At 46.0% G+C, this 17,257-nt stretch overlaps 1 protein-coding gene across 1 annotated transcript in view; it reads left to right on the forward strand.

Annotated features, from left to right (window-relative positions):
- Positions 1 to 15,356: 15,356 nt before the first annotated feature.
- The window catches only part of HEXB (hexosaminidase subunit beta), a gene marked incomplete at its 5' end in the record, with an annotated part of 32,065 nt that continues 30,164 nt past the window's right edge, over positions 15,357 to 17,257 (forward strand). The window contains one exon of the mRNA XM_030321786.1: positions 15,357 to 15,700. Within this exon, the coding sequence (XP_030177646.1) occupies positions 15,357 to 15,700 (344 nt within the window). The remainder of the gene's footprint in view (positions 15,701 to 17,257) is intronic.

Genomic DNA, 17,257 nt, shown 5'->3' on the forward strand with positions numbered 1-17,257 from the left:
GCAAAGAATAAATTAGGTTCCGTCCTTCAGGCAACAGGCCAAAATCTGTTCTGGTTAGATTTGTGTTCAGTATAGAAATGAAACCATTGGGGCACCTGAGTGGCTCAGTCTGTTAAGCATCCGACTCTGGCTCAGGTCATGATCTCGCAGTTGGTGAGTTCGAGCCCCGCCTCAGGCTCTGTGCTGACAGCTCAGAGCCTGGAGCTGGGTTCAGGATGTGTGTGTGTGTGTGTGTGTGTGTGTGTGTGTGTGTCTGCCCCTCCCCTGCTCATGCTCTGTCTCTGTCTCTCAAAAAATAAATGTTATAAAAATATTTTTTAAATGAAACCATTAAAGAACTCAAAAATACGCATTTAAGAAAAGCCTAAATCTGGAATCTGATTTCAAGGTGGCAAAGCCTCAAAGCCAAAGAAGGAAGACTCCATAAGGGAAAAGATTGAGGGAAAAATTGAAAGCCTCTAAACAGGAGGGGGGAGAGGGAAGAAGACCTGACAAAACAAATAAAATGTTCCAGCTCATCATCCAAGTTAAAAGGCAAGTATCAAACCAGGAAAACACCGGCAACTCAAAGAGCAGACAGAGATTACCATCGTCACTGCAGGACCGTCACTAATGTGAGGACACCCCGTGCGTGCTAACAGAATGCTCGCATCCCATTAGGGGCAGACGGGAGCTACACCCCTGAGCACTTTCTGCGTAACAGTTGGGACAGCACATATTGAAATAAAGTCTTAAAGATAAAAGCTCATACACTTTACTCCAGTAACTCTACTTCCCAGAAAGATTCAGAGAGCTATAAAAACATTTTTGCATGAAGATATCTGTCATAGATTATTTCTGGTAGTGAAGATCTCTGAAAAATTTAAGTGCCCGGGAAGGAACTAGTTCAGTAAAAATGGTCTAGCCTTCCAGACTCCTATTTTAAAAGGATACTTAATTAAAGAAAAAAGGTTCCTGGTGTGTGAAGTGACAAAACAGCATAGAGAGCATGATTATAATCTTATAAAAAGAAACATACGTTAGGGGCGCCTGGGTGGCGTAGTCGGTTGGGTGTCCACCTTCGGCTCAGGTCTCGTTCACCGTTGTTTGTGAGTTCGAGCCCCATGTCCGGCTCTGTGCTGACAGCTCAGAGCGTGGAGCCTGCTTCGGATTCTGTGTCTCCCTCTCTCTCTCTCTGCCCCTCTCCTGCTCATGTTCTCTCTCTCTCAAAAAATAAATAAATAAATAAATAAATAAACATTAAAACAAAGTAAAAAAAGAAAAACACGTATATGAATGGTGAGTGGTAACAACTAGATATAGTTACAATTTTTCAATTTTCGTCTCGTGATTTTCTGTGTTTTGCAGACTTCCTAACCTAAATAAGTAACGTGCATGTGTTTGGTGGTGCCGGTTCCGGTTCCGGGAGAACCATCCCCCTCCCCCACCATACATACACATGTTTAAAACATCTTGTTGGAACCCCACAAAGGACTATAAAATCGAGACTACGCAGGTGGGTTCCCAGCTAAGCTTGCTTAATGAGAAATTGGGAAGGGTGCATAGCAAGTTTGATGAAATCATTTCTTCATAAAGCTGTATATATTGCAGAAGACACATAAGAACATAAACGGCTGCGTGATCAAAGACCCTGTGGAACAAATCCACTAGGAGTGAAGGGAAATTTATAGGCCGAATTCTTCTTCTTCAGCCAGCTCCCTGTGAGTGTCCAGTTTAATGACTGTTTAAGTTATACCCGAAATTTTCTGAGCCATTCACTCACTTTTCAAGTTTGTAAACCAACACATCAACAATTCCCAATCAATGGGATAGCATTTCTCCAGGGAGCTATGAACATATACCTTGCATTTTAAATGTAATAAAAAGCATGACTAAACATGCCTCTGTTCTTTATAACATAGAAGTACAACATCTGGTCATAAAAAAAATGCATTATACAGAGTTGTAAGGATGCCAGATACTTATTACAGAGAACTGTTTTATCCATTTAGCCCAATTTTCCAGATGTTTTATTACTTGGAGACAGGAGAATTGTTGAAGCTAGTGATTGAAGCCCATTTATTTCAGGGGGCTCGTCTGCAAGCCATAGGAAGCATTTCAGGGACAAGTAATTTATGACATGCTACAGGGCAATGCTTGAGGAGGGCTGTCATCTCATCTGGTCACAAAAAATCCCAACAAAGGGCAAAATACCCTATTTTAAGAACACCCAGCTTCATTTGCAAAAAAAAAAAAAAAATGCCTCTTAGGCAAGCACTTAGTTGTCATTTCACATGCAAATGTTATGCATGTAATTGCAGCAATTTCCATAATAGTAGGTCAAGTTGACAGTGACAATGAAAATGGTCCAGGTTGGCTGTGATCGGAGGCCTGGTTCTCATTGTCTACATGCAGCAAAAGTCTCACTCAGACCAGTTGGAAGTCTTGTCCTCCTAAAGACAACGGGATCAGGTTCACCAGGAGCGGGTGTCACTTCCCCTGTCTTTTTTACCAACAAGTCCCCATCCTTACACACACACACACACACACACACACACCACACACAACATACAAGGCTTGCAGAGCACTAGCCCTGGAGCATGCGTGGAGCTGGCCCTACCTGTCAATCAAAGTAGGATTTTGAAGGGGGAGTGGAATCTTTTTTAGCTTCCCCTCTCTCAAGTTAGCATCCCTGCCTTTGTTTCGTACTCAGGTAGGAAAAGGCTGTCAGGCATCTCACAGATGTGTTCTCAGGCTAAAAGGGCCACATTGCAGACCGATCTCTGTCAATGTGTCTACAAGCGTTAGGCAATTTATTTGTTGTTTTTGTTATTCTTGTAAATGCTGGTAGCCTCTGGTATGACATACAGTGAGGTCTGTGTATCCTCTCCTGGACAACTTTGCTACCGTGTGTTTGATGACAATGAAAGGGAGCCTGAGACCAAATTCTGCTACATGTGCCAGTGTTTATTGACCTACTGGCATAAGAATGATCAGACGGTCCATTCTGGTGAGTTGGGGAAAGGTCCCATCTCTCTTCAGGCGTTCCAACTAGCTGTTTGCTTGAGAGGTTCTCTCCAAGGAGGAACAATAAATATTTTTTACATCAGGATTAGCCAAATTTCTAATTGGGTCAGGAAACAGGCCTTGGGGACCAGGCAGAACACAGGGGCACGTCAACATCTGGGAGTCAAGTGCTGCTTCAGAGCTTTGGGACCGGGCTTGCTGGATTCTCAGGTGAGGGCACTAGGGCGAGTATAGTCTTTCTAGTCAGCCACAGCTTTCATTCTGTATGTCACCAGTGGGAAATCATTCCGATTGTTCCTTATGCTAGTCAACAAGCATTCTCTCATTACATTTCAAACAACAATATTCAAATCTGTAGTAGTTCTGGGGTATATCTTCCTGATTAGGGTACTTCGGGGACTCACTTATCATCCCTAAGGTGTAGCTTTCTGATTAGGGGCCCTCAAATGCTAACTGTTTCCACATGCATCACACTGTTATATACTGGATCATATTAAGCTAAATTATCCCCAGTTATTTGACGTCCGCTATCCACAAAGGGCAGAATGAGAAGGGACAAAGGTTCTCAAAGGACAGAATCCTGTCCTATTGCCCCACAAAGGGGCGGAGCCTGGCGCTTTGATATCCAGCCATAAAATGTCTTGACTGTGATCCCCTTGGAGGCCGGCCCCGGCACAGGCAGGGTTACCTCATGGCGACAGGGATCAGTTACGGGGGGCGGGGGCGGGGCGGCAAGTGGTCTCAAGAGCGGCTGCAACGTGTCTCTTCCAGGAGCTACTCTTGTTTTTCCTCTTTTGCACACTTTGTTCTTTGATTTTGAATTCTGCTTGGCACTTCTCAGTCCTCATTCTGTTTTCTTCTTTACAACTCCTTTATAACTTCTTACTCAACTTCCTTCTAGATTGCGGGTTGTGGGGGGAGGGACGCAGCTCTTCCAGATTCAAGCTTCAGCAGCAGAGGCTGCCACTTTCGTCACCAACTAAGAGCGTTTCTTTCTTTTCTTTTTTAAGTTTGAGCCAGCCAGGCGCTCCTAGCGGCTAAGAGCATTTCAGAGAGGCAGCCTACCCCAGTGGGAAGAGACCAGAGACCGAGAACGTGTGGTTGGGCCAAATGGAGTTCAAATCCCACCCCTCAAACTTCCTCATCTGTAAAATGAGCCTAAATTTCTGTACCTTGTCATAAGGATTTCAGAGACTGTGTGTAAAGATTCTGATAAAAGCAGGGCTTTTAAAACGATAGCTCTGGGGCGCCTGGGTGGCTCCACTGGTTGGGCGTCTGACTTTGGCTCAGGTCGTGATCACATGGTTTGTGAGTTCGAGCCCTGTGTCAGGTTCTGTGCTGACAGCTCGGAGCCTGGAGCCTGCTTCGGAGTCTGTGTGTCCTTCTCTCTCTGCCCCTCCACAACTTGTGCTCTGTCTCTCTGTCTCTCAAAAAATAAATAAATGTAAGAAAAAAAATTAAAAAAAAAACAAAAACGATAGCTCTTAGGCCCCAGGAGCCTCTTGCTGTGAGCAGAGCACCCGTAGGGACACATGCACACAAAAGTCAGGATCAGGCAGAGGTAACTAAACTGTAATTCATTAAGTATTCTAATTATCTTTAATCTTGAGTAATTTAATCTATAAAGGATTGAGTCTCATCTCATTCTTTTTTTAATTGTACACATTTTTGAGTGCAGCAAATAAGGTTGAACATTTGTCCATATGTTCAGTAACTGAGTGCGTTTCCTTATTTGGACACATGGCCTCTGGCAATTTTTCTTTAGAATGTTTATTGCTCTGCATGATGCCATTAGTGGCTGTATTTGCCACAATGTTTTTTAAAGTTCAAAGAGCACCTTTTGTTTTGGATTACTTTTCTGACATGCAAAAGTTTAATACGTTTTTTTTAAAACTACTGATTTGCTTCCTTTATGAGCATCACCCAAATCTAAGCTAAAAAGGAGACAGTCCTCCCTCTCCAAAGATTTAATCAATATTCACTCTTAATTTCTCCTAAGCTTTTATTTTTTTAATGTTTTTTAATGTTTATTTATTTTTGAGGCAAAGAGACAGAGCAAAGCGGGGAAGAGGTAGAAAGAGAGGGAGACACAGAATCCAAAGCAGGCTTCAGGCTCTGAGCTGTCAGCACAGAGCCCGGCATGGGGCTCAAACCCACGAACCATGAGATCATGACCTGAGCTGAAGTCGGATGCTGAACCGACTGAGTCACCCAGGCACCCCTCAATTTTTTCTAGGTTTTTAAAACTAACTTCATCAATACATCTGGAAGTGATTTTGGGAAGGCTGAGATCAAAGACCTGAATTGATTTTTCCTCCAAGCTTATCAATTATTCCTATACCATTTATTGACAATCCTTTTCTGCCTTAATCTGTGATACCTTCTTGACAGCATATATTAAATTCTTACATCTAATAAGGTCCACATCGGGGCCATCAATTCTGTGATATCAACCTGTTTGCCTCTTCCTAGAGCGACACCCCACTAACTGCAGAATGTTAATAAGCAGAGTTGGGGGTTGGGGGCGATGAAGGGGGCCAAGGAGGCTGGCAGAGAAGAGAGGGAAGGACTTCCGGGGCAGACAGTGGCATTGGAGCATAAATAGGGCAAAGGGGAAGGTCGAGGCCTCATAAAATGGTGAACAGTAGATACCTCAGTTTGGCTGGAGATGAGGGAAATAAGGGACTGGGGAGAAGAATACATGGGAACGCAGAAAGGGATGCGAAGTGTGACGGGCTGGGGCCCCAGGTCAACAAGAAACTGTCCTGTGTAGTGCTATAGGGATATGTAATTCGGGAACGCATCTTATTGCTGTCCTTAAGAGCTAAGGAGGTGCACAGAAACACTGAAGATAAAATGCCAGCTGTAAGAAGGGGTGACAGTGCCACAAGAGCATCCTCAACAAAGTGCTCCAGGGCCATGAGACTCATCCTACCCAGATGTGACCTCACTTCTGCCAAATCTCCGGAGGACTAGAAACAATCCTACATGTTTACCACCCAATGAAGGGTAAAACCAATTGTGGTATATCCATACAATGGAGTATGACTCCGCAATACATAGGAATCAACCACTGATACATGCTGCAATATGCATGAATCTCAAAATAATTATGCTGAGTTAAAAAAAAAAAGGATCAAAGAAGAGAACATGTGGTATGATTTCTATAAAATCCTAGACCATTCGAACTAATCTATGGTGATAGAAAGCTGATCAGTTGTTTGGATGGAAGATGAGGCGAAGGGGGGCCAGAGTGGGGAGGACAGGGCAGGAGGAAGGGGTTGCAAAAGGGCCAGAGGAAACATTTTGGGGTGGTAGATATGTCCATTATCTTGATTGTGGTGATGGCTGCACTGTTACATAAAAATTACCAAATTGCACAAAGTGTGTGTATGTGTGTGTGTGTGTGTGTGTTTATAATGTCAGTTATATATATATATATATATATATATATATATATAATGTCAGTTATATATATATACATATACAATTATATATAATTACATATATATATTATATGTCACTTATATATTCAATAAAGTTGTAAAAAGATTCCTAAACTCCCAAGATGAGCTTGGTACACAATGAGGCTGTGAACCCCTAGATATTTGAGCTGCTTCCTGGTTCTCAGACTCTGTTCATGATGGGAGGGTTCGTGGTGGATATTAGGGAAGTATTTTCTTGTCGTGGAGTCCAGCGCCTTCGAAAGTCCAGGTTGTGGCCACTCCTTTACTGTAGGTCATCCCTGACTCTCTCCTGGGACTCAGGGCTGATGAGATCTGTGCGGTTTGCTCTTGTGAGTTTCCCATCTGATCTGTTTCTGGTGTTGCAGTGGATGCGATGTTTGTTCTCAGGGCATACCCCCACCCTAACCCTCTCTGGCCTCGTGACAGGTTAACCCGTCAGATGGGGTGGCCGTGCATTCCTCACCTCCCTGCCTGTGGTATACCTGTGGGCCATTTAGGCTACATGCCCCTCTGCTCAGATGGGGCAGCTCTCCAGGGCAGCCCATGGCTCCCTTATCTAACAGGCACGTCTTCAACAAAAGGAAACAGTTCCTGTTCAGTGCCCTCCTGGAGGCTCCTAACTGAGCTTTCTGGTCCTTCACACAGCACACCACACAGTGCTTCATGCCAACACTGCCCACAGCAGTTCTGCGAGCTCCAGCTGCCTTTGAGTCCCAATGAGAAGTGAACCCTCATTCCACGCCCTGTGTCAACCTCACGTTTTCTCGGTGATTCTTTTGGGGTCTCCCAGCCTCTGAAGCAACAGACTGAATGCCAGCCTCCAACCCCCAAGAACTTGGCTCTCCCCAGGAAGTCAAACTGTCCCACCTCTCTCTAGACCTCGTCATGTGGGAGGGCAGGGCAGGCGGACGTGTAGACCCAGCAGCAATGCCCTCCCAGGAGAGCCTGCACCTGTTCACCTGTTTAGCTAGTGCCAAGTCTTCTTACCTAAAGGACTGTCCTCTCGGTCTGCCTGACTCACTGACATACATCAAATTAAGCCCCTTTGCCATTACAGTTCCCAGTCCCACCCGGTTCAGGTTGCTGCATCGTGACGTCTCACATACCAAGACAAATTGTGGAGGGTGAGAGGAGGGTAAAGCAGGGATGTTTTGGGGAAGAGTGGGAGACAGGCGGTTGCCAACATGACTTTTACCCTCAATATGGAGAACTGGTTTTAGAAGTCTTCTGTTACTTTCTTGTGGATCTTGGTCTTTTGTGGCATTGCAGCAGCTTTTGGTCACCAAATGTTTCCAGATGGATTTGGGATTTTGTTTATTTGTTTAGCATCTTGGTAGTCGGTCTGCATGAACAGATTAAATGAACAGCCAAGTTGTGTAAATACTGCTCATCAGTGGAGGAAGGCGAAGGTGGAGTGTTGGAGGAGAGAGTGAGCCTAGTTTCCCATCAGGCGGCATTGTTAATAGATAAGGGAGGGAGGGATTGTTTCTACAGCTCATCTTAGCGAAACAGGAGGAAATACTTGCCAGTTGCCAGAGCAGATTTAACTCAAACCCTCTGGCCCTTCTGGAAGAGCCCAGTTTAGTACTCGCATGCCAAATGGAGCTCAGCCTCCGTTTTCAGGACTGCGGTGACAGAATACACAAATATTTCAGGATTGTTTATGGATATGCCTTGAGAGCAGAGAAATGTGGTCAGAGGGAAGCTCTCCATCCAATATCAGGAGCTTCCTCCTTGCCACAGGCTGCTCATGCTTTTTCAGGAGTTAGGCTGCTTTGCCCACCTGTCTGCCCAAGTTGTCCGAAATGTGAACTTTCAAAAAGTGGGGACACCTGTATTACACAGCCTAGAAACTATCCTTGCTGTGGGATTCCATGTTTTGGTTTTTTTTTTTTAATTTTTTTTTTTTAACATTTATTTATTTTTGAGACAGAGACAGAGCATGAACGGGGGAGGGTCAGAGAGAGAGGGAGACACAGAATCGGAAACAGGCTCCAGGCTCTGAGCGGTCAGCACAGAGCCTGACGCGGGGCTTGAACTCATGGGCCGCAAGATCATGACCTGAGCCGAAGTCGGCCACCCAACCGACTGAGCCACCCAGGCACCCCTGGGATTCCATGTTCTTTAGTGTCTGCCCATTCACTGTGGTACCTTGAGAGCTGAACTCAGAAGTGAGTTAAGTGAAGACAGGGGGGCCTGGGTGGCTCAGTCAGTGAAGTCTCCGACTTGGGCTCAGGTCATGATCTCATAGTTGGTGGGTTTGAGCCCCGTGTCAAGCTCTGTGCTGACAGCTCTGAGCCTGGAGCCTGCTTTGGATTCTGTATGATCCCTCTCTTTCTGCCCCTCTCCCATTTGCTCTCTCTCTGTCTCTCTCTCTCTCTCTGTGTCACTCAAAAATAAATAAATGTTAAAAAAAAAATTTTTTTTTTAAAGTGGAGACAGAGACAGTGCATGGGGTATCCCTTTTACTGGTAAAGATTGGAGCTGAGCTGGAGGACTTCTAGAATTACAGCTGTAGTAAAGTCTTCTCCATCAGGCATTTGGCTCTCTAGTCACAAAGGAGCAGTTGCTGGAGGAAATTCGGCCAAGAGTCAAGTTATTCAGCTCTCACAAGATTCTATGAGCCTCTGTACCCGCGGTTAATATCCTGTACTCTGATACCCTGTTGTTGATTTCTGCTAAAGCTAGCTGGAGTGAATTCTGTGCCCTACAACTAAGCCTTGAATGACTAATAAATTGTCCGCCCACAAGCCTCAGTTAGAACTATAAATTTCCTGAATGCCTCTTCCCCCCTCACTCCCCATGGCTAATTGATCCACAAATATCATCTAAATAAGTTGTTTTATTTAATTTTTTTTAACGTTTAGTTATTTTTGAGACAGAGAGAGACAGAGCATGAATGGGGGAGGGTCAGAGAGAGGGAGACACAGAATCTGAAACAGGCTCCAGGCTCTGAGCTGTCAGCACAGAGCCCGACGCGGGGCTCGAACTCACGGACCGCGAGATCATGACCTGAGCCGAAGTCGGACGCCTAACCGACCACACCACCCAGGCGCCCCTAAATAAGTTGTTTTAAAGAAAGAATTATTATGACACTTGCTAAAATGGTAAGGAAGACTTTATTCAAGACGATTGCGATAGGTGTCAAAACTACCAAGAGAGATTGGGATCAACTCTGAATACAACAAAGACAGCTATGGGTTTATGGGTTTATAGCCAACAAGCAAAATTGGGGGTGGGGGCATCACTGGATGGAAAATTACTAAAAGGAAACATCAGGAGTAGTAGAGATTCTTGCTAAACCAACCTAGCAGGGTTCTTGTCGAAGGAGGCCCGGGTGATGAGATATCAAGTGTGGGGGGATTCTTGATGAATGGACTTACCAGGATTCTTGCTAGAACTGGGCTCTGCTAGGCAAGAAGGGGGCTCGAAAAGGCCCGACCAAAGTTCAAAGAGAGTCTCTTTGTCAGTTGATAGATGAAAATGTGCTCAGCACAGGACAACAAGAGGCTGTACCAGTTCTCTTTCTCTTCCCCATTTTGCTAACATCTTAGGTCGGGCTGGGAGGGAGGCCAAAGCTCCTTTTCACTAAAGAAAGAAAACAACCCTAAGGATATGAAACGGCTCTTACTACAAGAATATGCAAAATGGCCATTTTTTTTTCAACCTCGCAAGTAATAAAGGAAGTACAGACTAAAACCATTGATAAAGTTGAAAACGATGAATAGTATTGTGATATGAACAGTCTCCTACACTGTCACCTGTTTTGGAGAGAAATTTGGCACCATCTATCAAAATTTTATTTGTATGCATCTTTTAAGGTGTTGTTAATTTCTCACATGACAGTAGATTAAAAAAAAAAATCACTTTGATCCCTGGAAGTAAGGCGTGGCCATGACGAACACCTAAAATGTGGGAGTGACTTTGGACTCAGGCAGTGGACAGAAGCTGGAGTGATTTTGGAGACAGGGTTTGTGAAAGCATGATGGGCCTGGAAAAGACCATTAGTGGAAGGACATAGACCAGAGGAGGCTCGCTTACGGGAGAGCAAGGAAAACCTTACTGGAAACTGGAGGAAATGTGATCCTTGTGACACTGGCAGAAAGATCACGATGGCCTTCCGTGATGCAGAGAGTGGAAGATGCGCCTGCTAATGAATATGGGGTCTAACTAAGGAGATTTCCAGCTAGAATATTCAAGGTGCCGTCCAGGTGTATCTTTCCACTATACTAAAGTATGAGAGGAGCAAGGTAAAGGAAGGAAGGACTGTGAAACATAAAGCAGTCAAGGCTTAATTGGGTTTTTTTTAAAACAATTTTAAACCACATTTTCTAGGCAAGGCAGCCAGGGAAAATGAAGACTTGGCTTTCAGGCAGAGATGGATCCCAGGTTCTCTCAGGAAAACATGGTCTAAACACGAAACCAGGGGCGCCCGGGTGACTCAGTCGGTTAACGTCCGACTCTTGATTTTGGCTCAGGTCTTGATATCACAGTCCGTGTGTTCGAGCCCTGGGTTGGGCTCTGCACTGGCAGTGCAGAGCCTGCTTGGGATTCTCTCTGTACCTCTCTCTGCCCCTCCCCACTTGTGTTCTCACATGCTTTCTCTCAAAACAAATAAATAGACTGGGGCACCTGGGTGGCTCAGTCCATTAAGCGTCCAACTTCGGCTCATGTCATGATCTCGTGGCACGAGTTCGAGCCCACATCAGGCTTTGTGCTGACAGCTCAGAGCCTGGAACCTGCTTCAGATGCTGTGCCTCCCGCTCTCTCTACCCCTCCCCTGCTCACGCTCTGTGTACGTCTCTCTCTCAAAAATAAACATTAAAAAAAATAAAAAAAATAAGGCAAACCTTAAGAGACTTAAAAACTGAGAATAAACTGAGGGTTGATGGGGGGTGGGAGGGAGGGGAAAGTGGGTGATGGGCACTGAGGAGGGCACCTGTTGGGATGAGCGCTGGGTGTTGTATGGAAACCAATTTGACAGTAGATTTCATATTTAAAAAAAATAATAAATAAATAGACTTAAAAAAATAAACATGAAATCTAGGTTGTGAATATAAAATCCCTTAAGACCTCTGAAAGATCTATTGTGGTGTCTCAGAGTATCTGACAATGAGACAAAAGGTCATTTAAATATTTTAACACTTTGTCGGACAGATCCTCTCAAACAATAGGGTTTCTAAGAATCCTGTTCCCAGCAGCTGCCCACAGTAGCGAAAGGCACATATTGAAGATTTGGTGCATATAGCTTTTGTTTAATGGCATGAACCTCAGTGAGATTCACAGAGAATCAACAATTAAAAAAATTTTTTTTAATGTTTATTTAATTTTGAGAGAGAGACAGCGACAGAGCATGAGCATGAGCAGGGAAGGGGCAGAGAGAGAGAATGAGACACAGAATCTGAAGCAGGCTCCAGGCTCTCAGCTGTTAGCACGGGGCCCAACATAAGGCTCGAACGCACAAACCGCGAGATCATGACCTGACCCGAAGTAGGACGCTCAACCGACTGAGCCACCCAGGCGCCCCAGAGTTAACAATTTTTAACAGAAATATATCAGCAGAAATGCTACCAGTTTGAACTGAGAAACAGCTGGAAAAGTGACAGATGAAATGACGTCTTTGGACCTGCAAATTTCTACAAGAAATCTACTCAGGTGCAACCACATACTACTTTCCAAGAACAAGGAAAAATGACTCAAGGCAGAACCCAAAGCCAGACACTGGAGTCAAGAGTCATAGAGAATTATTTTGAATCTTTGACTCCTTATCAAGCAACTTCCAAAATTTGCTTGGCGGGATTTGGGAATTGCTATAAACCCCTCAGTGCTTCTCATTTTCCCTCTTTTGAACAGAACCATCTCTGTTGGTTATTCTAAGTCTGTCCCACCATCGTATTTTACATGTGTGGGGGTACAGATAACTTGTCTCTAGATTAAGAGACTCTCTTGTCTATAGATTCAGAGAAACTGTACTTGAGGATATTTACGAATACATTTAGGAGCCTCATCCATGCTTAGTACTAATTTAGATGCCAACCTTCTGAATTTCATGGAAATGTTCTAAAAGGATGAGACTTTGGGGGTTCTTTGAAGGAAGGGGATACGTTTTGTATGTGGGAGGAATATAAACAATTTGTGGTCAGAGGGTAGACTCCTCCCTTGAAAAAGTGTAGCCTAATTTCTCTCCCCTTGAACGTGGCTGTGGTTAGTAACTGACTTCTAAGGGATTGAATATGGTGGAAGCATCCTGACAAGAGGAAGCCAAAGAAAGGTGTTGTGGCTTCCTTATTGGTTTTTTTTTTTCTTTTTTCTTTTTTATTATATGAAAACCTTATTCTTGTTCTCGCTCGGTTCACTTGGCCTTGGGGAAGCCAGCGGCCATGTTGTAAATATGCACAATAAACCTTATGGAGTCACATGACAAGTAACTGAGGACTTCAGCCAACAGCCAATAAGTAACTCCGGTCTCTTGCCAATAGCCAGGTCGGCTAGCTTAGAATCACTTAGCCTCCAGCATTAGCCAAGCCTTTAGGAAAATGGCTTCAGATGATCGCAACCTCATGAGAGACTCAGCCAGCCTCACCCAGCGAAGATTCCTGAATTCCTGATCCACAGAAATTGTGAGGTATCTGTTATCTTATCATGTATTATTTGTTGTTTTGAGCTCCTATGTTTTGCAGTAATTTGTTACACAGCAATAGATAGCTAATACACAAGGCGAAGTTGCCATTGAAGAAATGGCAATTGCAACAATATGAATTGGAGATTGAACCTTGGAGAAATTATGCTGTTAGCCTTCAATTAACGGTAAGAAGTGGCAGTGAAGATGAATATTGCAAATTAAATTTGTATTAATTATAAGAAGAGTGACTAATAAGGTGGCACTGGTGCTTGCTGTAATGGAATAACTATATTTTAAGCATGCCCCATAAATCCTCTTCGAAGTCTTTTCTTAGAGGTCTTCGCCAAAATTTTCAGAATTCTTACTATAGCACATACGTGGTTTGGGCTTGCCTAGTATCCTTTTCTCTTTCTTCCGGTAACAGATCACTTTGTTAAAAAACAAAACTCAACAGAGTAAACTTTAAGATCTAATTGTCTTTATTAAGTGATTCATGAATTGGGCAGCATTCCCATGTAGCAAAGTAGTGGGGAGCTCCACTGAGCTAAATAAGGGAAACGTTTTTTAAGGCAAGAGGCAGGGGGAGGGTGGCGCACCTGGGTGGCTTAGCTGGTTAAGTGTCCGACTCTTGGTTTCGGCTCAGATCATGATCTTAATGGTTCGTGGGTTCGAGCCCGCACTGGGCTCTGTGCTGAGATTCTCTCCCTCTCTCTCCCCTCTCTGTCTCTGCCCTTACCCAACTTGTTCTCTCTCTCAAAATAAATAAACAAAAATTAAAGCAAGAGAGGGCATTAAAAAGAAGAAGAAAAGAATTTGTTAGCAAGGAATACTCTGTTTAGGCAAGGTTGTGCTCCTTAGGAGAGTGTATGGGGTCTACCCGTAAATTTCCTAGTATTGACCATAAAATTCCATGTTGATTGGTTAAAGGTTACATTCCTGGGGAGTTGAAATTGTATTTAGGTTAGGTATTAAGTTTTGGTTTACTGACTTGGGGCTTTAACCTAAGTGATGCCATTTTGGGACTGCAGTTTGTTTGTTTTTGTTTTAATTTATTTTTTGAGAGAGAGGGAGAGAGAATCCCAAGCAGGCTCCGTAGAGTCAGCGAAGAGCCAGGTGGGGGGCTTGAACTCATGAACCTGAGCAGAAATCAAGAGTTGGACACCCACCCAACTCAGCCACCCACATGCCCCTGTAGTTTTCTCTTCAATAACCTCTTCTTTGGGGAACATCAGCACCCTCCATCCCACGTTGGGTCATATAACTTAACTCCTTTGCCTTAGGTGTGCTATCAAACTTGTCAATTGGGATCCTTTTTCAGGACTGACGGGGATGAGTAAGGGGCATAAGCTTCCCTGAGGGGTTGTCCTTGCCACCCAAGAAGAGGGCTATCATGAAGAGCCGGTCTGACAATGAAGCCAATATGGAGAAAAAATGAGTTGAAAAATAGAGGTATGTAAGCAGGGGAGAGGGGCAAGGGGAGGGAAAGAGGGAGAGAGATGACATTTGAACCCTTGCCACACTGGACCTAATGACACTGTTTCTGCTTGCTTCTAGATCTGCTGTTTTATCTCCAAAGATGCAGAGAGGCCTGCCACAATAAACATTGAGGCTGCTCTCAGGAATTGTCTATAAACGGAATTACTTTTTTTTCTTTAGTGGGGATGGGAGTTTCCAGGCTGTCAGATACTTAGGGCTGAGTCATCGTAGCATGCTACCCAATTTCCTATTTAGCAATCTTATTCTAACATTGCTTTATTCAATTACCTTTCGAACCTGACTTATTTAATAGTTGAACAAAATAGTTGACACATTTTTGTTCTATTTTGTAACTGTCACGCTTATAATTTCTTCGAAAATGGCAGTGTGGCAATATGAATCGCTCATTGTAATACACTGCCTGTTTGTATCATCTGCCTAATTAACTGGGCCCACGGCGTCCCCGTGAAGTTCGCGAAGTCCTCCGCCAAGATCCACTGAGAAATCCTTTTGCCTAATTTTGAACCTCCCACCTGCTGACAAGTCTGCCCCCCGGGGTTCCGACGGGAGGCTACGGTTCAAGCTGAACGGCGGTCAGGGACGGTCTGGGCTGGGGCGCAAGCCTCCGGAGCCCCCGCCGCAGGAGCCCCCGCCGGCCCAGCCCCGCGCCGCGTTTCCCGGGGCCTCCCCTCGGGTCGGGTCGGGTCGGGCCGGGTCGGGCGGGGCGGGGCGGGGCGCGGAGGGCGGCGGGGCGGTCCCACAGGCCGGGAGGCGGGCCTGGGCGGGGCGCGCCGTCAGCTGACTCCGCCGCCCCCGCGCTCGGCGCTTCCTCCGGCGCTTCCTCCTCGGGGTCCGGGCGGAGGTCAGGTGCGCGGGCTGCAGCTCCGCCAGACCTGGGCGGACCGGCCATGAGGCACTGCGGGATGGGGCTGGCGGCGCTGCTGGCGCTGCTGGCGGCGCTGGCCCCGCGCTCCTCCGCCGCGCCGGAGCCGGCCCTGTGGCCTATGCCGCTCTCGGTGAAGACGTCTCCGCGCCTGCTGCACCTCTCCCGCGACAACTTCTCCATCGGCTACGGCCCCTCGTCCACCGCCGGCCCCACCTGCTCCCTCCTGCAAGAAGCTTTTCGGCGGTGAGCGCTCCCTGCGCGCTGCGGGGCGGAGGCGGGGCCAACCCCCTGGGGCGCTGGGCCAGCGCGGGGGGCGAGGGGAGGGGAGCTCTGCGCGCCTCTTGTCGACGCCGCGACCGTACGCGTGCGTTTTTCCCCTTTCAGCAGATAAGGAACCAGTGCCGAGCTGGCCCGTGACCTCGCCAAAGGGACAAGTCCAGAAAGTGGGAGAGCCGGCTCAGACAGCCGCTGAAACCCAAGCTGTTCCCCTCCCCCTCCGGCCTGCTAAGGGACTTCCCGGGCATTCTGGAACCCTGGTTTGCGTGCGGGATACTGAGAGGGAAGGAGTAGGCTGCTCAGAATCTGTGCCCAGCTTCGCCTTGGAGGGGAGAGTAGGGCGGATGGAGGGGCTGGAGAGTGGCAGCTTCTTACGTGAAGAGAATTCTAGGAGGAAAATGAGTGCTTAATGCTTGACACCAGAACTCCCAAGTTGGTTGCCGTCTGCAGTCTCCCCACCCCACTGGCCAAATCAGGTAACAGTTCAGAAGGCAGAAAGTCCTCAGGTTGGAGCATTGCCCAAAACTCCCAAAGTCTGTTTCTTAGGAAATGTTCCATGCTTTCATCTAATTACTTCGATGTAATGGGTTCATCGCAGTCTCTGCTCGTCTTTTCCCAGCACGTCATGTGCTGGCTCTCCCTGCTTCCTGTTCTGGAGCTCACCACATTTCCATGTCTGCAACCCCTTTGGCCACAGACGGGGTGAATCAGGGGATGAGGAGGCAGCCAACAGCCTGGCTTTGCTGGCCACACCACACAGAAAGCTGATTGCACTTGGGGAGGTGTTTCAGCAGCCTTTCTTTGGTGTCCCCTCACCGTGAGACCTGTGTAGGCTGGATGGAGTCTCCTGAAGGCCTGCAGTTCAGGGAAGGAATGTAATTTGGTGCTGGCTAGGAAATATTTTAAAAAAACAAACACGCTTACCACGTTTGCTTTGGGACTCAGTGTCTAAAATTGTATTTTCCTTCTGTGCCATACTGTTAGTAAAACGAGGACTGGGTGATAGGCTTGAAATGACGAGGATTATGGCAAGAGAGCAAGGAAGTCAAGTTGACAGTGGTTGGATAACAAGGGCTTGAGTCAGTGGTGAGATGGTTTGAAAACAAGGCTTGGCATTTCGAGGCAGTGCAGGTGATTATCTGGAGTTGGCCTAACTAACCATGGCTGGTGTGTGAAGCAGCTGTTAATTATACCCTACGCTGTTAGGAAGCAGGATATAAAACATTAGCCCTTATGGCTAAGACTTGAAAGCATTCAGGGGAGCATTCTAGGAATTCAGGAAGGTCAATATCTATTTCAGAGTATAAGTGCAGTGTGGTTGGAAGAACGTAGAGATGATGGAGATGTTCCAAAGGCTCTAGGTGGACACACGGTCTGTGCCCTAGGCAGTTCAGAGCCAGAGGCTCCTGTCTTTGGGGGGCCCAACTTCTATCACAAACCCTGCTTTCAAACTGTGTTTTTTTGCAAGTAGAGAGTTGGGTCTGGTGCATGGCAGCTTCCTCAACTTGTAGAACAAGGTCCGTC

This window comes from Lynx canadensis, chromosome A1 (genome assembly GCF_007474595.2).
Source record: "Lynx canadensis isolate LIC74 chromosome A1, mLynCan4.pri.v2, whole genome shotgun sequence".
In the NCBI taxonomy this organism is placed as follows: domain Eukaryota; kingdom Metazoa; phylum Chordata; class Mammalia; order Carnivora; family Felidae; genus Lynx; species Lynx canadensis.